The 23,044-nt window shown below is 47.3% G+C and overlaps 1 protein-coding gene and 1 long non-coding RNA gene across 4 annotated transcripts in view; both read right to left on the reverse strand.

The window, feature by feature from the left end:
- LOC144771668 (uncharacterized) overlaps positions 1-15,291 on the reverse strand; it is a 305,772-nt gene extending 290,481 nt beyond the window's left edge. For both annotated transcript variants that reach the window (XR_013599420.1, XR_013599419.1), the window contains exon 1: positions 15,206-15,291. This is a non-coding gene — a long non-coding RNA (uncharacterized LOC144771668). The remainder of the gene's footprint in view (positions 1-15,205) is intronic.
- Positions 214-3,394, reverse strand: LOC144772739 (uncharacterized). Of its 2 annotated transcripts, XM_078657274.1 has the most exons (4): positions 2,556-3,394; positions 2,349-2,447; positions 2,067-2,207; positions 214-1,871 (listed from the first exon to the last, which is right to left on the reverse strand). In XM_078657274.1, exons 2-4 carry the CDS (start codon positions 2,407-2,409, stop codon positions 214-216), a joined length of 1,860 nt encoding a protein of 619 aa, XP_078513400.1. In that variant the 5' UTR covers positions 2,410-2,447; positions 2,556-3,394. The 2 variants fall into 2 exon arrangements, with proteins under 2 accessions (XP_078513400.1, XP_078513399.1); XM_078657273.1 differs by having other exon boundaries at positions 2,349-3,394.
- Positions 15,292-23,044: the final 7,753 nt, after the last annotated feature.

Below are 23,044 nucleotides of genomic sequence, written 5' to 3' on the forward strand. Positions count from 1 at the left end.
GTCTAGGGAAACAGGGGTGTCTTGTTTGAAGGGTTCTATGGAAACATTGGGGTCTTGTTTGAAGGTTTGTGGGGTACCAACTGGGCGTTGCTTGAGCAGTTTTAAAAAGCGTCCAGACTTTGTCACTAACCTCTGGACCGTACGGCTATATTTTGAGGGTCTCTTATGAGCACCAGTGGTTGTGGGGGTCTTTAGGGGTTGGTGCTTACATAGTCATGAATGTGTACCTTGTATGTCGGCCACAGCCGCCTGACACATCTGTATGATGTCTTTTTTACAAACCCCAACCCTGGCCACGACCAGATGTTGGGCCTCCCTCTTGTTGATGAGATTGGAATACCCCATATCCATTCTTATGAGTGCACGGTTCGCCTGCCGTTTTAATTTTCGAACCGCCATCTGTATCTCTCTTACGTGTGTCTTCAATACATCTTCTGTGTTTACAGACCCATCTTGTTCCTGCTTAGGGGGGCACACCTTGCGAGGTCTTATAAATGGAGGCAACCCCCCAGTCCCATCTATACTGCAACCCTCAAAGGCGGGGTTGGACACGGGTCTGTACACGGGCATGTCCCATGGGATGGACACGGACCTGTACACGCGGCTGGCAGAGGTGCTGGCCTCGGGTTTGGACACGGTACTGTACACAGGATTGGCAGAGGTGCTGGCCACGGGGCTGGACACGGGACTGTACACAGGGTTGGCAGAGGTGCTGGCCATGGGACTGGACACAGGACTGTACACGGGATTGGCAGCTGGGCTGGACACAGGACTGTACACGGGGTTGGCAGAGGGGCTGGACACGGGGGTGTACATGTGAATGGCCGTGGGGCTGGTAGGGTCGTATGCTCCTGGAGGGGTACTCGGGGACAAAGGGTATGAGGATTGTGAGGAGGTGTCGTTGTAATCCTGGGGCCTAGTTGAAATGTCAGTGGTAGGGTGTGGTGCCTGGTTACCTGTGTTCTGTAAACCCTCTGTGCTCAAAGACCCTTGGTACACCGCTTCTGGGGTTCTACCTATGTTGTCTACCAACCCCCTCAACGCCTCAAGAGAGTTGCTAATCGTGGTAGAAGGACCTTCTAGGGGTTGCGCAGTATCACCTGTTGAGACCCTAGGCTGTGCCTGAACACTTACAACCGGTTTTGGGGGCTGTTCAGGGGCGTGCACCTCTACATGTACAGTTATTCTATTTGGCACTGTCTGGGGTTTCAGGACGCTTGGTGGATCCGGCGTTGCCTTAGGGTTGCTGAGGGTCTCTGCTAACTGTAGCTTAGGGACCCCCGGTTTCAGCTTCAGATGTTTCCTTGAGAGGCGCGATGTTTTAGGGGGTTGTGGTGGCGACGCCTCTTCTACACCCACAGGTGCAACTAACACCTCCTTGGGGCTCAAGGTTGTATAGGTCTCATTCAAGGGCTTAGCATCCTTTTTTATAGATAAATCTAAGGGGCTAGCTTGGGGCTCAGGGGTGCTAGGGCTTTTCTTCTCAGGACTTAAGAGCTTTGCCTGACCCTCTTGGAGCACCTCCGGTGTCTTCTTCTTCATGTTTAACTGTTCTGTTTGGGGATCTGTGAATACCTTACAGGCCTTCACACGTTTTAAAGGTTTGGGGAGGTTCTCTGAGTCCCGCTGTTTCTTCTTAAGGGAGGCCTGGTTTGTAGGCAGGCCTCCAGTGTTGACCCCACCCCTGTGCAGAATAGATTGCTGTAGTTGGTTGTTCAGCGTGTTGCTTGGTGTGTAGTAGGTAGAGAGTTTTTCCTGGCGTACACGCCTACTCACGCCTTTCGCGCCGCTTCCGTTGTTCTGGACGGATGTTGTTATGTCCGTTAAGGGCGCCACCGACCTCTCTTCAGCAGCATGTTTCTGAGCCGCTTCTAAAATATAAACAGAAAATATATATATTAGAGAAAGCATTAAAAAAAAAAATACACATACAAGCACCATCGGGCTACGTCCTACACAGCCACCTTTTTTTGATATAGGCTTTGCTACAACCAGCTGTAGCCTTCTGCTTGAGAGTCTGTAACACCTCTAGTACTTCTCACGCCCTTTTGTAAAAAAAAACACACCTGAAAGAGGTCTTTTTGCAGCTCCTTTCTTTGACAATGGTCCCACTTTAGAAGTTGAAGCTTTCCTCTTCAAAGGGATTTCTTTTGAAACTTGCGCCGCCTCTTGGACCTTGACGACGTCCTGGCATAACGTAGGGACATCTGTAAAGAAAAAATAATACCCAACATTAGACATCTTTTCTGATGATTACCTCTATACATCCTCAGGGTCAGGACTCTGGCCTACCCCACCAACTACCCAGCGTCTTAGACAGTTTAAATAACAGCTGTCTTTTTATTTACCTGTAGGAACTGAAGTGTTTTGCACAGTGTTCAGAGCGTCTTGAGCCTCGATGTACTCCATAAAATCGTCAAAAGCTTGTTGTAGGTCAGGGTCATAAGCTGTAAAAGCATACATACATGAGAGCCCATTAGAAAAAAGAGAACTTCTGAGAGACGGGTGTACAAAACTACGTAGAACTACATAACTCTAAATATATATATATATACCTGGCTGCGGGGCTGACAAGTGCCCAGCGTTGCTATTTATTACAGCTGGGGCCAGCGCAGGGGACACATTGGTGACGGTTGCATTTGCAGGGTCTTGCACCTGTATTAAACATTAAAAAAAAAATAAAAAAAAAAAAAGCAGCGGTTTTAGTAAACGCCTTTCTTAAACAAAAGTATCACAACTTCAAACAATTCCTGTATACATTTAAAACCTGATAAGCGGGGTGCACCAACACACATTTTTAAAAAAGCTTTGCATGTGCTGCGCTAAAACATATGTTAAAAAACAACCTGCGCCATATCCTTTGCTTATGGGGTAAACCACTTTAGGTACACCTGGCCCTTCTGACATTTAACCACTACCCTATATACCGGTTACTCTTTTGTAACATGTACATGCCACTTTTCTCTTGTAACACATTGTTTAATAACTCTCACATTTTGAGTGCTTTAAATAGTTGCGCCATTGCCACAATTGACTACATAATGCTTATTCTTGTGCTCGAGTCTCTGCATTATATTAGAGTATTATAGCTCTAACTGTACTTTGTTTTCTCTTGTAACCTGCACACTTGTCACTTTATTTATTACTCATGTAACTTAACGTTTGCTTTTGTAACCGGCACACATGTCACTCCCCTTATGTTTTGCAACTGTGTCTTATGTAAAGCGCTCTGACACCTTCGGGTAAAGTCTGCGCTAACAAGCAGTATTTTTTCTGTTTGTATCTTTTATGTAACACCTGTAATCCTGAGTCCCTATGTTTTGCAAACCGGTTCTTGTGTAAAGCGCTCTGACAACTTGGGATAAAGTCTGCGCTACATTTTTTTCTACTTGTATCTTTTTTTTTTATGTAACTCATGCAATTCTTAGTGCTAATGTCTTACAGATGGGTCATATATAAAGCGCTCTGCCAGCCTTCGTGTACAGTTCGCACTAGCTAATAAAACAAAAAAAAAAAAACAAAAAAAAAAAAACACACCTCGGAGCTGCAGTGCAGGGTCCGCCCCCCTCCAGTGATATCACCAACTCATCACTGGTGACATCAGTGGAGGGGCGGACCCTGCCCTGCAGCCTCGAGGTTTTATTCTGTATGTATCTTTTATGTAGCGCATGTAATCGTGAGTCCTTATGTTTTTGCCGCAGGTTCATCTTAAAGCGCTTTGACACATTCGGGTAAAGTCCAGCGTTAGCTAATTCTCAATAAAAAACCACACCGGGGCTGCAGGGTTAGGGCCGCCCCTTCAGTGATGTCACCAACTCATCACTGTTGGGGGCGGTCCTTACACAGCAGCCCCGGAGAAGCTCACGCCGCCATGCTGCCTGCTGCTGGATCCACGTGGAGCCCGGGGCTGGTATATACCCCTCACAGCCCCCAAGGACACCGGAGCCCTACACCCCTCACCCTCGAGCAGCGCCAGCAGCAAGCGGGCTCGTGGGGGATTATTTTTTAAAAAGAACGGCCGCGGAGGCCCAGAGACACCGCGACCCCCACCCCCAGAGCAGCGCCCGAGGCAAGCGGGCTCTGGGGGCCTTTTATTTACACCAGGAACGGCCGCGGAGGCCCTGAGACACCGCGACCCCCACCCCCAGAGCAGCGCCCGAGGCAAGCGGGCTCTGGGGGCCTTTTATTTACACCAGGAACGGCCGCGGAGGCCCAGAGACACCGCGACCCCCACCCCCAGAGCAGCGCCCGAGGCAAGCGGGCTCTGGGGGCCTTTTATTTACACCAGGAACGGCCGCGGAGGCCCTGAGACACCGCGACCCCCACCCCCAGAGCAGCGCCCGAGGCAAGCGGGCTCTGGGGGCCTTTTATTTACACCAGGAACGGCCGCGGAGGCCCAGAGACACCGCGACCCCCACCCCCAGAGCAGCGCCCGTGGCAAGCGGGCTCTGGGGGCATATTTTTAAAAATAACGCTGCACTAGGGACCCAGAGACCCCCAGGACACCCCAAGGGACTATGGCGCCCCACCAGGAGCCCCCCTGGACAACTGGCCCCAGGGTTTATTTATTTTTTAAATACAAGGCCCTCAGGACCCCCCCAAGGAGCAGCAAGGACCCCGGAGCCCTCCATGGACCCCTCCAACTCTCTACAGCGGTTTGGTGAGTGCAACCAGGCATTATTAATTTTTTTAATTATATGCCCTGTATATTATTTAAAGCCCCTATGGTACCGTTACAGTGTGGTTAAATGTTTCTATGAGCTGTAAAATACCCTGTTCCACTCTGCATGTACCCTCCTAAGGCCTACAACATTATGCCCCTTAAATACATAGCCTGCAAACTCTACCCTACGTCACCACCCCATTAACACTAAATACCTACACACATAGCTTTTTAAACTCAACAAAACCTTTATTCATTTTAAATACCTTTACATTACAATTCAGGTCTTTTTAAACTCCATCCTTCAACAAAACCTTTATTCACATTAAACACAGCACATCGCCTTAAAGATTAACAGTTTACAATCCACACTACATAGTACTATTTTTTAAAAGTGCAACTTTTTTCCAAACTACATGTACACCCTAATACACCATTGCGCCATCCATTATTTACCTTCTCTACATGTTGACAGGCGGTGTCAATCTGGGAAAAGTTGCTCCGGTCCATTCTTGCCTTAAGTTCCTTGGGTTGGCTCCAAAACAATCCAGGCCAGTCACTCCCCAAGGTTTTGAAGGGCTTGATGGTGTAGAAATCCACAAAGGTTTTCTGACTGGGTTGTAGATGCAGGAGTCCTCCAGGTACAGCAGAACAATCCACGCCAGTCGCTCCTCAAAGGGGGTTTTTTGAATGGGTGTTTGGCAGTGTTCCATGAGGGGCCTTTTTATACCTGTCCTAGCATGCTAATTAGAAGCCCCCCACACCCCTTTATGACTTGAGGGGTGTTTAGAACAATGTCATGGTGGCCTTTGGATGGGAACCTTTTTTTTATATCCTTGTACAGTATAAACAGTACAACATTGTTTACTTTGACACCTGTTACTCAAACTCAAGGCCTATCCTGGGAAGAGTGGGGTTAGACAATGGGGGCCGGTGTAAAACTCTTCACCCCTACGTGACCCCTTCTCCTGGGAATTAGGGAGCCCGGGAACAGAATCTACCTTGGGACTCATATGTCAAATTTCCTGCCAGCCACGTCAAATTGGAACTAAACTGTCAAAATTGAGACCAGGAGTTTAAGACGTGAGGACCCTTTACAGCTTTGACACCTACATGACACATTCTTCTTCCCAGGCCCTGGGCTGGGGAACTCAGGACTGCCCCAGCAGCTGTTCAAACATCAGCTGGCTGCAAACCCCCAGTTTTAAAAATGCACAGACATTTCCAGCCTACAACCATGCAGTTTTTTTCTATGCACTTTTAAACACATACACAATTGCCACATGTTTTTGCTGCCCTAGCTGTTAAATTTAAGGCCATAAGTTTAAGGCCAGGACTGTTTAAGGCCAGATCAAACCCTGGTCTTAAACAGTCCTGGTCTTAAACTGTCAAAATTGAGACCAGGAGTTTAAGACCGTGAGGACCCTTTACAGCTTTGACACCTACATGACACATTCTTCTTCCCAGGCCCTGGGCTGGGGAACTCAGGCCTGCCCCAGCAGCTGTTCAAACAACAGCAGGCTGCAAACCCCCAGTTTTAAAAGTGCCCAGACATTCCAGCCTGCAACCAGGCAGTTTTTCTATGCACTTTTAAACACATACACAATTACCACATGTTTTTGCTGCCCTAGCTGTTAAATTTAAGGCCAGAAGTTTAAGACCAGACTGTTTAAGGCCAGATCAAACCCTGGTCTTAAACAGTCCTGGTCTTAAACTGTCAAAATTGAGACCAGGAGTTTAAGACCAGACATGTCAAAAGCTGTCAAAATTGCGACCAGCTTTTTGCGACCAGACATGTCAAAATTGCGACCAGGATTTTTTGATGGGTGGTATCCCGGCTTACTACTGTAGTTTCTTGAAACTCAGCCATTGTAGCTGAAATTTACAGAGTTGTCCAAGCTTGCACACTGAGTCCCAGGGAAAGGAAGACAGGAGGGGCCATATCATAATAAGTTGATACATTCGTTGCATTTTGACTGACTGAGCAAACTTACATCACTCACTTGTTTCTAGGCACTGTTGACTTATTGCTGCAGTTAGAAAAAGAATGCCTTGAACAGGTCTTTAAAGGATGGTAAATTAGACTGCTCCAGTCTTAGGCAGTGTGAACGGAAAATCTATCCATTCTTTTTAAGCAAGCGTGAAACCAGAATAGATATAGTGGTCCATTGAGCGTATGAAGGCATGGAGAATAAAATAGAAGCTAATTGTTAACACTGGGGGCCGTATTACATATATGGGTCACTTTTCATGTGTGCGCCATGCCGCACACACCTTTAAATAGGTGTGCCATGCACAAACAGGGACAGTGCACTCAATTACAGTGAATGGGCTACCCCCTGGGCAGCCGCAAATGTGTGCTGCCTCTCGGGCAGTGCATTCAAGTGAAATACGGAGTGGTGCTTCAAAGTCACTCCTTGTTTCATTGTACAGGCTGCAAACCACCTGCACTTTAAAGAGGGATTAGAGATTGCTTTGCAAGCAGATGCAGTGAATGACTGCACCCGCCTGCAAGGGGTAGTCTGTGGGGTCCATGATACCCCTTTGCCCCCTCCAGAAGGCTGCCATTCAGGAGGCACCTTTTGTGACACACTTTCAGTATGCCTCCTGACATTTTCTATCCCTTTGTTCCCAAATCCATAATACCGCACAGGCACATAGGCAAGGAGATTCCCTCATTTCATTGGGGCCACGCACCTCATGCAAATGAGGGAACGACCTATTGATGGCGCTAGCACTACATGTGCACCAGCACTGTCTATATTACAGAAGGGGCCGCACAAATGTCTGCGGTCGCCTCTGTAATACCAAAGTTCCGTTCCCCCTTGGGCGCACAAAGCGGATACACATGCCTGTTGCGCCCCCGGGGAATTTTCTGTAACATGGCCCGAGGTAGGATAAAATGAAGATGTATTTGAAGATTTGGCAACTTTGTCACAAGACAGAATCAGTGATACTCAAAGTAAGGCCATAGGGCCGCATGAGGCCCTCCTGATTTAGATGCGGCCCTTGGTTGAACAGCAGCACTAAGTTGCTGTTTACTTTACAAAGCACTAATACTCATAAAGATATTAAATAAATGACAAGCATTTATGTACAGTAGAACTCGAGTAAAAAAAAATGCACAGACGCTGTTCTGCACCGCTTAACTTTAAGAGCCCTTTAATTCTTAAAGGCATCGTGCAACAAACGTGTAAAAATATTATAAGCTCCTTCAAAATTCAAAAAAGTGTATTTCACTGACCCGCAGAAGTGTTTCACCTTAGTACATACAATTATAAAAGTGCATTTCATTTTTTTTTTAAGTGACAGTTTTCAAACCTGAATTTAGAAACATTCAAGCCCCCTACCCCACCCTGACAACAAGGCCAATAGGCAAAGTGAAATAAAACAATTGTATAGGAGCACACAGTTTGGTAGCTGGGATTGATCCCAGGTGCAATTAAACCACTAGATGTACATGCATCGCTTCCCAAACCCCACTTTACACCTCCCATGTCCGAACTGCCACTATGCTGGCATCAATGCATCCCTTGGTCAAAGCAAAGATGAACTTTTTGGCCCCTAGGAAGATGTTTGCGAGTACCAGGGTTATAGATGATGGTGCACCGAAAAGGTGCAGTAGTCAAAAACACATACAGCTATGTAGGGCTGGTGGAACTCAGTGGAAGCTATCCTTCCGTCCCGACGGCCCCTTATTGTGTCCTAAGCCTATGAATCTATGAGCGTTATTGATGTTTTAGGCCAAAACACCACGGGCAATATTATCAAGAAAGGGCAATACATTATTGCTGCTTTTATCGGCAGGAAACTGCTGCTAAAGCGGCGATAATGGGCTTGATAATATGCCCTTGTGAATACCCATAGAAGCCCAGGTTCTGGCGTTAACCTGGCCTTCTATGGGAATTCACAAGGGCATATTATCGAGCCCATTATCGCCGCGTAGCGGCAGTTTCCTGCCGATAAAAGCGGCGATAATGTATCGCCCTTTCTTCATAATATGGCCCCACATTTTTCATGGAAGGCATAATTTCACGTTAAGCAAATGCCTGCCATTTATTTGGAAGAATGCTAAGCGTGGTAGGCAACTTCACAAAACTATTCTTGTGGTTCATGCGAATATTGTGACCAATGCGTCAGCCGCAAGAAGAGAAAGGTCTCACAAGCTGAGGCCCTTAGAACCTTGTAGCATAGCCTGCATGTGCTTTTTTTTTTCTTTGATGACAACTCATTCACTCTTTTCTTTTCTCCTTCTTCAACCCTGTTTCTCTTATCACGTCGTCTCGTCCATTTGTCTGTCACCATCTAGCTCTCTCTCTATAGACTAATCATCCACACTTTGAGATCCAATTTAGTTTCATCCATTTTTCACTCTTGGGGCCCGATTCACAAAAGTAATCTGAGACAAAATCCTAACTTTACGACTTTCAGTATTCACAGAAGGTATTTAGGAGTGCCAAAGTTATGATTTTGTCCCAGTCAATCTTAAGTTTTGGTCTTAAGTTAAACTTAAGACAAGCTTATGTTTAACTGAGACAAAATTCTAACTTTAAGTCTAGGATTTTGTCTCAGTTAAAGTTAAGTTTGTCTTAAGTTTAACTTAAGACCAAAACTTAAGTTTAACTGAGACAAAATCCTAACTTTAGCACTCCTAAATGCCTTCTGTGAATACCGAAAGTCGTAAAGTTAGGATTTTGTCTCAGATTACTTTTGTGAATCAGGCCCTTGATTTTCTGTTCCTCCCTCTCCCATTCTTTTACCATCCATGCTTTAAGCTGACCATTATTTTCCCTTATTAGGTCGAGGACCGTCGGCTGTGCTTGCGCAGTCTCCGGGAGGAGATTTAATGTTTTGGAGTATGGGGGCTTGAACCCGCCTCTCTCCTCCATTCTCCTCCATTGGCTGGCTTCCTAAATGGAGGCCAGCCATTGGAGGAGAGGGGAGTCACTCCAATAAAGCCCCGTCTCTTTCGGATTCGGGGGCGTGTTTTTTTGCGTTCTTTAGACTGTGACGTCAACCGTCACTCAGAACGCCAAAAACACGCTCCCGAACCCGAAATTTTCGGATGTTTGCGGCGGCCATTTTTTGTTTTTTTTCTTCGTTGTCAGGAACAGCCCTGCTGCCACTCCAGGTAAGTTTTGACCCCGCTCTTCCTCGTTGTGCTCCGCTCTTCCTCGTTGTGCTTGTGCCCCCCACCCCGCTGCTGTTCATCGTTGTGCTTGTGTCCGTCCCCACCCCCGCTGCTGTTCATCGTTGTGCTTGTGTCCGTCCTCACCCCGCTGCTGTTCATCGTTGTGCTTGTGTCCGTTCCCACCGCCGCTGCTGTTCCTCGTTGTGCTTGTGTCCGTCTCCACCCCCGCTGCTGTTCCTCGTTGTGCTTGTGTCCGTCCCCACCCCTGCTGCTGTTCCTCGTTGTGCTTGTGTCTGTCCCCACCCTGCTCTGCTGTTCATCATTGTGCTTGTGTCCGTCCCCACCCCCGCTGCTGTTCATCGTTGTGCTTGTGTCTGTCCCTACCCCGCTCTGCTGTTCATCGTTGTGCTTGTGTCCGTCCCCACCCCCGCTGCTGTTCATCGTTGTGCTTGTGTCCGTCTCCACCCCGCTCTGCTGTTCATCGTTGTGCTTGTGTCCGTCCCCACCCCGCTCTGCTGTTCATCGTTGTGCTTGTGTCCGTCCCCACCCCCGCTGCTGTTCATCGTTGTGCTTGTGTCCGTCCCCATCCCCGCTGCTGTTCATCGTTGTGCTTGTGTCCGTCCCCACCCCGCTCTGCTGTTCATCGTTGTGCTTGTGTCCGTCCCCACCCCCGCTGCTGTTTATCGTTCTGCTTGTGTCCATCCCCACCCCCTCTGCTGTTCATCGTTGTGCTTGTGTCCGTCTGCTTGTGTCCGTCCCCACCCCCGCTGCTGTTCATCGTTCTGCTTGTGTCCGTCCCCACCCCCGCTGCTGTTCCTCGTTGTGCTTGTGTCCGTCCCCACCCCGCTCTGCTGTTCATCGTTGTGCTTGTGTCCGTCCCCACCCTGCTCTGCTGTTCATCCTTGTGCTTGGGTCCGTCCCCACCCCCGCTGCTGTTCATCGTTGTGCTTGTGTCCGTCCCCACCCCGTTCTGCTGTTCATCGTTGTGCTTGTGTCCGCCCCCACCCTCGCTGCTGTTCATCGTTGTGCTTGTGTCCGTCCCCACCCCCGCTCTGCTGTTCATCGATGTGCTTGTGTCCGTCCCACCCACCCCCGCTGCTGTTCCTCGTTGTGCTTGTGTCCGTCCCCACCCCCGCTGCTGTTCCTCGTTGTGCTTGTGTCCGTCCCCAGCCACCCCCGCTGCTGTTCCTCGTTGTGCTTGTGTCCGACCCCCTTTTTCACCTAGAACGAAAAGGGGCGAGTGGGTGACACCGAATGTGCGCCAGCCTCCAGCACTGGGCGTAAATGCTGACGAGGGCAGACATCTTACAGGGGCAACATGTGGCAAGCAGTTTAAACACGACAGCAGAGCACTGCCTTAACTGTGTTCCGTAAGCGCCCTCCACACGTCAGGGTCAACAGCTGACGCGATGCGAGATGGGGCTCTGTGTAGTGTCACTGCAAAACACACAAATGCACCCCAGACTCTCGGTGTGTTCACACGGCAAAAGGGGGGCTCCTAGGGTCTATGGCTCGCATCCCCGGGTATTGTCTGAACAGCCTGCCTTGGTGTGTCTGTGCGAGGGTATATTACGTCCCCCAGCTGCAGGCAGGAGCCACCAGTGTGCCAGAGATGCGCCTCCATCAGGGACCGAGGCAGCCCCGTTTACGCATCACTGACTGTAGGCAGGCCCCTCCTGATACGGGGGCCCACCCGAGCGCAGCCGAGGCTCCTCGAAGGAGCCCGTGTCCCCTTGAAAGTTTCCAGGGGACATAAATACAAGTGACACTGTGCGAGGGGAGAGCTCATTAGTTCGCTGTCCAACCCTAATAAACAGAGCTTGCTCCCCTGCCCCCTGGCTGAGCTTGCTCCCCTGCCCCCTGGCTGTGCTTGCTCCCCTGCCCCCTGGTTCCCCCTCGCTGTGTTTGCTTCCCTGCCCCCTCGCTGTGTTTGCTTCCCTGCACCCTCGCTGTGCTTGCTTCCCTGCACCCTTGCTGTGCTTGCTCTCCTGTGTGTATATGTGTCTCTGGGTGTGTGTGTGTGTGGCTCTGGGTGTGTGTGTGTGGCTCTGGGTGTGTGTGTGTGTGTGGCTCTGGGTGTGTGTGTGTGTGTGTGGCTCTGTGTGTGGGTGGGCTCTGTGTGTGTGGGGGGGCTCTGTGTGTGGGGGGGGGGGCTCTGTGTGTGTGTGGGGCTCTGTGTGTGTGTGTGTGGGGCTCTGTGTGTGTGGCTCTGTATGTGTGGCTCTGTATGTGTGTGTGGGTGGCTTTGTGCGGGTGGCTCTGTGTGGGTGTAAATGCAATAGGTCATGCATTTGAGCGCGATTAAGCTATTGGCATTGTAAATGACAATGCCATTTATTTATGATTTAAAAAAAAAAAAATGTCATGGGCAATGCAAATAGCTCTACCTTTAATAATGCCGAGACCATTGTATTGTAAATGCTTGTTTCTTATCTCTCCTTATACAACATGCTCATTCTCTCGCTCTCCTGCTCCACCTCTCTCACGCTATCTATGTCCTCCGCTGCTCTTTTGCATCCGGCTCAGCGTGGCACAAGTGGTTGTACGTGGGAGGCTCTGGGGTGTAATGCAATGCTGCGGTGGGGGGGAGGTAGATACGATTCCTAATGGAGCTCGCAGGTCGTTCGATACTGCTTGTTCACAGCACAGGAATAATATACCACAGTCTGGTAAGTTCCCAAAGTAGTGATTGCAATTATTAGTATTAATTTACTCGATGAACGGTTGAACCTCATTTTCTAGGCCTTGGATGGAGGGCATGCGCAGTCTGCACCAGTGGGAATTGAAGCTATGATCTGCTGGATGTGCATAGATGTGTGTAGCAGATGCATAACACACTGAGTTTAAACATGTTAAACATGTAATGGAGTTTAGGATGATGCACGATGGTGAACTTTATACTGAGGGTTTCTGAGTGTTTCATACATAATAGGTGCAAAGTTGACTCTTATGCACTGAGGCCCTAAGAAGAAAAGCTTCTTGTTGTGGATGGTGAATCCACAGGCCTAGACCTGGTTGTTATAATAAGCATATTTTATGTAGTACAGCATTCACCAATACCCTTCGAGGACTCCACTGAGCGTTATAAGCTCACATTCATTCATTCATTCCTTTATTCATTAGGTAACGTTTTTAGTGACCATGTTCACAGTAATTGGGGATGATTTATGGGTTCATTTAGAACCTGATCATATAATGTAATGCAAGCAGCCTTAAGCATCACCTGTTTGTTGCACTAGTTTGTGAGTAGGGCTGATTGCACATTCTGTTGCTCCTGGTTCACTCTTGCAAACTAGAGTTGGAAGGTCTCATTTGTAAATCCCAACCATGAGTGAATTGCGTTTTGTGATAACGACATTTTTCTATGTTATTGGAATACAAAAAGAAATGTTTTGACTTAGGTAAACCAACTTGTATTTAAAATTTGTATCATGTACTAATGATGCTTTTTATGTGATACCACGGTTTTATCGTGAAACTTGTTTTATGCAATTTTGTAATGATTTTAAATAATCACGCAATAAACTACTACTACTACTACTACTTGTAAACATCTAGAATTAACACACATGAATGTCATTTAGGGGTCTGCAGGATCACAACTGCAACTCCTGGCTAGCCCCTTGTGGCCCCTGGCATTGTCTATGCGACCCCAAGCGTAAGGGTTGGCAAACCAAGAGCCGAGAACACAAGGGCAGCCACCATTCTTTACTTCATCCCATTTTTCTTTATACTAATAGTGAATATTCACTTTTAGTGTAATAAAAAAGGAACACACTTAGGTGGAACTCGACCAATGGTGGAAGTTGTCGTAAGTGGAAATTTTTTTAAATGCATGTTGTGTGCATGCTTGCTGGTGAGAGTGTGTTTATGTGAGAGACAGTGGGTGTATATATGAGTGGGTGTCTGTATGTGTAAGCATGTGTGTGTGAGTGAAAGTGAGGGAGAGTCAGTGACATGCACAGAGCGAGATTGTGTGAGACTGAGGCCTATATTAACTATTCTTTGATGCAAGGCAAAGCTGCCCCAAATATGCTGCGAGGCCTTGCATCAAAAGGAGAGACATTTTTTTACCATATGTACTACGTATAGTGTGTTGTTTCTCTCCCTGTGCACTGGTGCACGTTCAGCAGGCACACACCAAGGGGTCCCTTCCAGTAAAAAAATCTATGTTTTAAGGCTTTTCTCACTTTGTATGTGTGCTGTACAATGCACCAAACATGCAAATTTGGAAAACATGAGAACATCGAAACATTTCTCTTTATTAGTGCTTATATTGCCACCGGACAGTCAAAGTTGCCTGGCAGTAGAGCTTTGCATAAGTTTCAAGGTTTTGACCTAATTCTTATCCCCGATTTTTGAAAACCTAAATTTAGCTAAAAGATGCAAAAACACCTTTGGAAACCATTATAGAACTATATGGTCTCCTCCTTCACCCTCGACTGACTCATACGATAAATATCTCTATCTGAATCAGGAGAGTCTTGAGGCCAGATTTATTAATCTTTCACGCAACACTAGATGACAGCTTGCTGCTCTGCATGGAAGGGAGAGGACAGGGCTGCACCATATCTTTCAATCTAAGACACACTCCTGCTCTCTGCCTGCACTAGTGCCCAATCTGCTGCCTAGCGCCAACGTAGGCACCCTTGTGCCATGGTGCAAGGGTGTCTGCGATTCAGACAGGATTACTTTTGTGCAGCAAGGGATACCTTCTTCCACAAAACAATCCACTAAGCTTTTTCCTTTTTCTAAGTGTGCTGCATACTGATTGGCTAATTTAGGTCTGTTAGTCAAGACCTTAAGATTTACTAAATGTATGTGTATGACATAGTTACCTATAAGGATTTTCAGCCCCACTTCATCCATTTGTCTGTGGTTGTGTCATTCACATTTGTCTCCAACCCACTCGAGCATTTATCAAGAAGCAACTTGTAACCTCACTTCAGCCATTGGCTGACTTCACTAAGGCATGCTGCTTTTTAGGTCGAGCGTAGCGATAGCGTAGCGATTAACTTTTGTTGGCGTGTTAGGAGGAATGTGAGACAGCGTTTAGGCACGAGCCTCGCTGTCTCAGATTCCTCCTCGAGGGCGCGCACGGCGCTGTGCCCATCTCCTGCCTCGGAAGCACCACACACGCATGCGCATTCACAGAGACACACAAGCGACCATGCACACACCCATACATACAGAGAACACATCCCCGCCATCGCATACACACACACACACACTGCATACACACACGCATACACAGAGACACACACACAAGCACGCACGCACCCATACATACAGAGAACCCACCCCTGCCGTCGCATACACACACGCGCGCGCACACACACACACAGCACACACACAGCACACACACAAGCGCACCAAGACCCCCGCCGCCCCACCAGACCCGCCCCACTCACCAGGTTCTTTGTTCGTGTCCCTCGGCAGCCATCCGGTCATTCTGGGCAACAGGCGGGTGCCGCGCTGAGACGCAGTCACGCAAATCTTCCGGCGGGCACGGGAGCGCGGGGTAGACTCCCGTCTGCTTCCTGTATTTGTCTGGCCCCGCCCCCGTCCCAACAAAGGTTGCCTGGCTTCCTGTTGAAGCCGGGCTGCGGCGTTTCATTATGTTTAATTATGCCTATAAAGCGGACGCCCTTTCAAGATCGGGACAACAACAGTAACTTCAGAAACAAAAAATGAATTATGAAGCAGTGGGTCAATAATGGTCATCTTAAATACCTAGATGTTGAATCCGCCTCATTTAAAGAGGGATTATTTCCATTCTTTTGCTGCTAAATTAGAGAAAGGTGAAATTGTTGCAAAATGTCTTCTGCAAGATCTTTTGTTGTCAAGTCCAATTCGGAAGTGGAGTGGAAGCTCCGTCCATACTTTTGATTAGCGTGTGTCATCCATTATGGTAAACGCTGGCTCCCCCTCCTCCCTATATCCCCGTGCTGTGCCACAGGTACCGCAGTGTCACAAGCGCAGCAAAACACCAGCTGGGGCAACAAAAACATGATACCAGCACCAATTGAATTACGGCGGCACCCTATTTGCAAACGCTCCATTGCAGGCCGAAAGCGCTTCATCTGCACCCCCCACATCAACACGCCACCACAACTGCAGGCACATGGGGGCACAGCTCTGCACAGCATGACGGACGGCCGACACTTCCGTAGGTGCGCTTCGAGCTGCATGAACATCAAACTGGCCTGCCCCAGCCATTAACCCCGCTGATCACCGCTCACCGCAACTCCTGTGGCAGAACCCCAATGCCCTCGCGACTGACCTGATGGTGTCACCGTGGAGCCACCCCCCAACCGCCGGCATCCCTGCAAGAGCATTCCCAAGGACGGAGCAGTCCACAGCCAGGTACCAGGCATCATCCCCCAAATTCTCCTTCTCCCCACTGTGAACCAAAGGGGGGAGCCTGCATGCACCCCCGTGCACGCCTCCTCCACATTACTGGATCAGCGCCTCTGCCCCCCATGACACATAAGCATAAAATGAAAAACAAATAACAGATTGAGTATGGCTTTGGGATACTCCCCCCTCATTCAATTCCTGGCTTCGCAGTAGTGGCATCATCTCACATGCATAGGAAAGGACTGGCTTTGTTTGCACACCGCAAACCAGCATGAGATAAAAGCATTCTCCACGCGCACTAGTGCTCACTCTGTATCAGTTGCACTAGAAGGCCGTGCACTGCGCCCATTGCATTCTGTCCTCAGTCCGACATTTCCGATTCAATTTGCTGTGACTGCCAACCAGAGGAGAGCTTTACACAAGTGGACACATGACCATAGGGCAATGGACTCAGGCCAACAAACTGTATGAGGTCGGCCAGTGATCTCGCGCCGGCGAGGATTAGGTGTGACCTGACCACTGAGCACACTCCTAATTCCTGACTGAAAAGTGATCAGTGAACAACTCACTCTTAATATTGATCCCACTTTTATTATTGAACTCGCCCCTGATCCCAAACTCTTCTAACTATAGCACATAAATAATCTTGTTTTATGAGTGCTTAAGTTCATCGTGTTTTGTGGCTTGGAGATAACACACGCACAAATCTAGTCAGGCACAAATGCTACTTCAAAGTGTTTGTATATTGAAGTCAAATCGTTTTCCATCAACAAGCACATTTTCAATGTCACTTCACATTGTGACATGAATGGCAACGAACAGCTGTGTTAAGAGATATATTGTTTACATTAAGAGATATATTGTGTGCAACTACTGATTACAGAATATGCAGCCCTTCATGTGTGCGTCTGTGCGCAGACACACATTTATAGCATATCTAGTTTTAAAAACCACCATATTTTTCGTATTTTACACTGGCAGTGAGCTGCTCTTCAAGCAGGGGCCATTGACACTGTCCCCAGCCCTTACAGTGTATCTGAAATGACAACCAGTTTTCACCTTTTACAGTGGCAGTGAGTTGCACGTCAAGCAGGCTTTGCTATTCCGCTAATACTGCCCCAGCCCTTCCAGACTTTCCAACTCACAATCCACCTACACATAATACCAGTACACTCAAAATCACATAATTACTATCCATATAATGCCACTGCACACTATGTCACATAATTCCACTACACACATCCACTCCACACCACACATTTACCCGTCACACAATTCTACAACTAACTAACAATTCCAACCCAACCTACATAATTTCATACTACATACTTGTACAGGGACACCACCACATCACTCGGGGACACCACCACATCACTCAGGGACACAACCACATCACTCAGGAACACCACCACATCACTCGGGGGCACCACCACATCACTCAGGGGCACCACCACATCACTCAGGAACACCACCACATCACTCAGGAACACCACCACATCACTCAGGGGCACCACCACATCACTCAGGGGCACCACCACATCACTCAGGGGCACCACTCTGGGGCACCACCACATCACTCGGGGACACCACCACATCACTCGGGGACACCACCACATCACTCAGGGACACCACCACATCACTCGGGGACACCACCACATCACTCGGGGACACCACCACATCACTCAGGTACACGACCACATCACTCAGGTACATGACCACATCACTCAGGGACACCACCACATCACTCAGGGACACCACCACATCACTCAGGGGCACCACCACATCACTCAGGGGCACCACTCTGGGGCACCACCACATCACTCAGGGACACCACCACATCACTCGGGGACACCACCACATCACTCGGGGAGACCATCACATCACTCAGGAACACCACCACATCACTCGGGGACACCACCACATCACTCTAGGACACCACCACATCACTCTAGGACACCATCACATCACTCTAATACACCACCACATCACTCTGGGACACCACCACATCACTCTGGGACACCACCACATCACTCAGCCCAACCACATCATCACTCAGCTCCACAACAGCACTGTCCTTGCTTGCTACCAACAAGCATTGCCATAGCCAATAGGACTCGCATTAGGAAAGTGTAAGCTATTGGCTTTGTGAATAACAATGCTATTAATTTATATATTTTCAAAGCCAACACATATTGAAAAAAATGTTTCATTTACAATACCAATAGCTCACACTTTCCTAATGCGAGACCTATTGCATTGCAAATGCTTGTTCATAGAGGTGTGGCGCAGCGGCCAGGGTGTCTGACTCTGGACCACGGGATTCAGGGCTCGATTCCTGGTGCCAGCGGCAGGTTAGCCCAGCACCATGTGGCTCTGGGCAATAGCTCGCTTAATCTTCCAGACGGCCCCCAGCAATTTGACACCCTCGGGTAATTGTGCGCTTTACACATTCTGAATTTCATTTCATTTCATTTTCATACGGAGCACCTTCACACACAACATAGATCCCTTGAGTGCCAGGGAGTACTATCGTGATGTGTTCTTTTTAGACTTAGCACATTTTTGCCTTTGATCAGTTTGTTAAAAAAATGTGAATGACAAACACAGAGCAGATTTCCAAACAATAAAGTTTTGCCAAAGCAGTGCAAGTCAAAACAAGAATTGACAAAAGACTGTTGGACAACGCCAGATCTGTTGGCTGTGCCAGTGCTTGTTTATTCATTGTTCTCACATTTGTGAACAAAGTATTAAAGTGAGTATTTACTAACAATCCAAGTTATTTATTTTTATTCCCAGGAGTGGCAAAAAAGATAGTTTTCAGATTCCTGTCAATTGTATACATCCTTAAAAAATATAAATGATGTAATTCTCTAATCTTACCATATGTGTATTTGGAGAAAATGCCAATAAAAAGTTCTTAAAAAATAAACTAACAAAAGATATATCAATTATGCATTGCTGAAAATATATCCACGGCTGTTTTCTTATGAATCTTGAACATTGAAAAGCTGTGCAAACTATACATCAAAATGTTAAAGGTACATAGGTATATTATTGTTACTATGTTATTGCCATCTGTTATCTCATATTTGAACAGCGCATTACCTGCCATTTGTCTGACCTAGCAAGCAAGAAAGTAGTTGGTGATTAAATAGGAAACAAAAGCTATTGTCGCTTGATATATTTCTTTTTTTACTGATTCCCCATCCAAAAATCACCGCGATACTTGACAACGTGACTGACATGATGTCGCATAAATGTCCCGATGAGAGCATGCGGGTGACGCTGGGTTTACCCTCGGCTGTTGTCTCAAATGAGCCACGGTCATATTACCTGAACCGTGCGTCTGTGTGGTGTCATGTTATGAAACACTGGCCGGAAGTGAGGTGAGAACACCGTCACTTGTTTGTCAACAATATCCATGGCAGCGGTTCTCTGCTGCGCGAGGGGCTGTATTTTGCGATATACTGCTTTGAGGGGCACGGAAGTACTTCCAAATCAAACGGCAGCTTCTCTTTATTATTTTTAGTAGTTATTGGCAGAACTCTAGCAAAACAGCTGAAAACTATAAACAGCTTCATAACTGCGTCCTATGCTTGTTTTAGCAAACTGAACAATGAACGACCCCGAAGGAAACATTCCTCATTAGACGTGCTTGGAAGCATCCAAATAAAATATCCGTTAACAAGGCATTAGACTCTCATAACTATGGTTTGTAATGTTACTGTACACACGATTAAATATTTAACAATTCATCTCAGATGTCTCTGTCGCTCTCTCTCTCTCGACTTCCATCTCTCTCCTCTTCCTCGCTCCATGAATACACTCACCTTTCCAGTAGCTGTCAAGTTTTTAGTTGGCTTAAGTGTGACACTTCCATGTTTTCAGTGAGTGACATTTGATTGCGAGTAGAACAAAGCAGTTATTTGTGTGCATGAAATAAGATAATTCTTAGAAAATACTCACTTTTGCAACCTAATTGTTTAGAACTGGCTTTAAAACAGCCCAGGATGCAAAATGAACTTAGCAAAAAATCAAAGACATATTAAAATGTGTCAAACACCCAAGACACGGCACCACATGCAAACTATACCATGGGACTGCACTTTCCTATCATGACTCCCTGTGTGCAAGACCTCAAACACACACACATGCACACATAGACAGGCACAGCCTCTCCCCGCGGGGGCAGAAACCCCACTAGATAGCAGGCATTTTATTTTAAAAGAAATATGGGGGTGGGGCTATCCACCAATGGCATGGCCATGCCCCCACCCAAAAAACAAAGCAGACAGCCTTTCTGTGGATGGGGACGCTTACCCCAATCTGCCCCCAAAGGGCAGAAAGCCAACTGGACACTAGGAACTAGATTCATGTAATATGTTTGGGGGTTAGATGCCCTCCTGTGGCATGAGTCTGAGCTTCCTCCCACCCTGGGTCCAATAGACATGCTGCCCTTCCTGTGGGGGTAGATTAGGTATTGAACCTACCAGACCCAGGCCTTTCTGAAAACTAGACATCAGGGGGTTTCCGAGGTGGTGTGCTTCGCATGCATTCCACGCCAATTTCTTACCAGGTTGTTTCACCCAGAATCCCTTGCACCTCAAAGTTTGACTAAATAATCTCCTTTGCCTCACATTTCTATGATGGAAAGTTCTGGAATCTGTGGGGAGCCACACACTTCCTTTCACCCTGCATTTCCCTAAGACTTTTGATAAAAATGGTACCTCACTTGTGTGGGTAGACCTAGTGCCCGCTACAGAAAATGGCCAAAAACGCAGCATGGATACATCACATTTTTCCACTCAAAACGGACCCGTTTTTTGCAAAGTGGGTAGCTGTAGATTTTGGGCCCTAGCTCAGCCATTACCTAGGGAATCTTAGTAAATATGTGCATTTTTGAAAACTAGAGGGGAATCCAAAATGGGGTGATTAGCATGGCTCTCACCTATTTGTTTTACCCAGAATCCCTTGCAAACCTCAAACTGGAATCTGTGGCGAGCCACAAAATTCCTTCCACCCAGCATTCCTCTAAGTCTTCTGATAAAAATGGTACATCACTTGTGTGGGTAGGCCTAGTGCCTGCGACAGGAAACGCCCAAAGCGCAGCATGAATACATCATAATTTTCCACTCAAAATGGACCCTTTTTTTGCGAAGTGGATAGCTGTGGATTTTGGGCCCTGGCTCACCTGTCGTCTAGGGAAACCTGGCAAGCCTGCACAATTGTATATACTTGTTTTTTTACAAAATTTAAAAATAACTCATGGAAATTTTTTATTAGATGTTACGTATTTTAACTAATTCTTTTACTTTTTGGGACGTTAGGCTTTTATCACTATTGTGCCAAAATAAAGTACATATTGAATAGCACAGATATTGTATCGATATGAAAAATTTATCTCCGATATTGTATGTATTGCTTTCTGTATTATGTGTTTTGTATCTAGAAATCTGAGAAGTTAACATTGATTTTTAGAATTATTGTTTATATTCTGATGCACTTCTCAATAAAAATATTTTAAAAAAAGATATGTCGCTCAACTGTCTTTAGGTTACGCAGCGGCACTTCATTACACAAGAGTGGGTATTGCAAAGCAAGGTTATTTATTTATGCATTTTTATATAACGCAAACTTTACCCGAAGGTGTCAGAGTGCTTTACAATTGAACCAGTTTGATTACATAAGGACTTAGGAGTACATGAATAACATAAGAGATACTAACAGATAAACTCTAAACTCACATAAGAATGGTAGTAAGTACAAAAATATACTACAGATTCACTCAAGAAGCGATTAGGGTTGGCAAATTATATATTACATATTTACAGAGCATGATCTTCTTGCTGTCATTCAGCCAGGCCTTTAGGGTGCAGTTCTTGTGCCTGGAGGGATCTCCGAGCTGCTAAGGATAGAAGGCCGAGTGGTGATGGGCGAAGGTGGCATGCAGGAACCCGGGGATGATCTTTAGCTTGTGCTGGGATCCAGCTGTGGAGCTGTGGGAAGGGGGAGAACGGTCAGGGCAGTCAGTCAGGTCTGTTGCCCTGCTCAAGCACCCACAGCACCACTGGGTCCCGACATCCACAGCGCAGCGTCTGTCCTTCAGGGCCCCCTGGGGGGGGGGTGGTCACTCTCACTACTCCATCACTCCTGCCACTAATCTTAGGCTCCGGACCTCTCTCGGCAGCAGGCCTCCGTTGCCAATGTGTCTCGTTCTGCCGCTAGTCACAGCCCTCCCCTGCCATCTTGAGGGCCACACGAGTCTCCGTGGCCATTGATCGCTGACTGCCAAAATCAGCGATGTTCTTTGCTCTGGACACGGCACTCAGCTCTGGGTGGTGGTCAAGAGGGATCCATCAAAGCTCATCAGTGCTCCGGGGGCCATTATTGCCTGCAGGATGGCATCAGAAGTGGGGACTCTGGCGGGAGCTCACCCTGTGAACCTCCCGCCGGAGCACAGGAAGCGGAATGTGAAGTCACAGAAGTTTGTGAACACCCAGAAACATGTCTTTTTTTTGGCATTCCCAAACTCCTTTTCCTCCTCTTTTCACCCTGGAAAGTGTTGATTTTTACTCCAGCTCAGGGCTGACATAAACACCTTTCCAGGGTGTAAAGGGTCCAGATCGCCCCTAGATTTAGTGGGGATTTTGAAGGGTTTCTCTGTGCGGAGTTCTTCACTATGATAAATTTGCACAGCAGGGATAGGATCTTGCTGGGAATGCTATCTGACCTTTCCAGAATTACACATGGAAGCATGTGCCTGACAGAATTCAGAAAAGCTATACATCTACACTAGAACATAGGTGTAAATCTACTATTACAGATTCAGTACTTTATTTGTGAATCAGGCCTTGGATGTATGATGATAATCTATAAAAGCGCGCTCACCA

This window comes from Lissotriton helveticus, chromosome 8 (genome assembly GCF_964261635.1).
Source record: "Lissotriton helveticus chromosome 8, aLisHel1.1, whole genome shotgun sequence".
NCBI lineage: Eukaryota > Metazoa > Chordata > Amphibia > Caudata > Salamandridae > Lissotriton > Lissotriton helveticus.

Coding starts and splice junctions, on each gene's coding strand:
- LOC144772739 (XM_078657273.1), bottom strand. CDS start 2,463: ATGTATGCTTTTACAGCTTATGACCCTGACCTACAACAAGCTTTTGAC. Junction 2,208..2,348: donor AAACACTTCAGTTCCTACAG/GTAAATAAAAAG, acceptor TTTTCTTTACAG/ATGTCCCTACGTTATGCCAG. Junction 1,872..2,066: donor TGCAAAAAGACCTCTTTCAG/GTGTGTTTTTTT, acceptor TTTATATTTTAG/AAGCGGCTCAGAAACATGCT.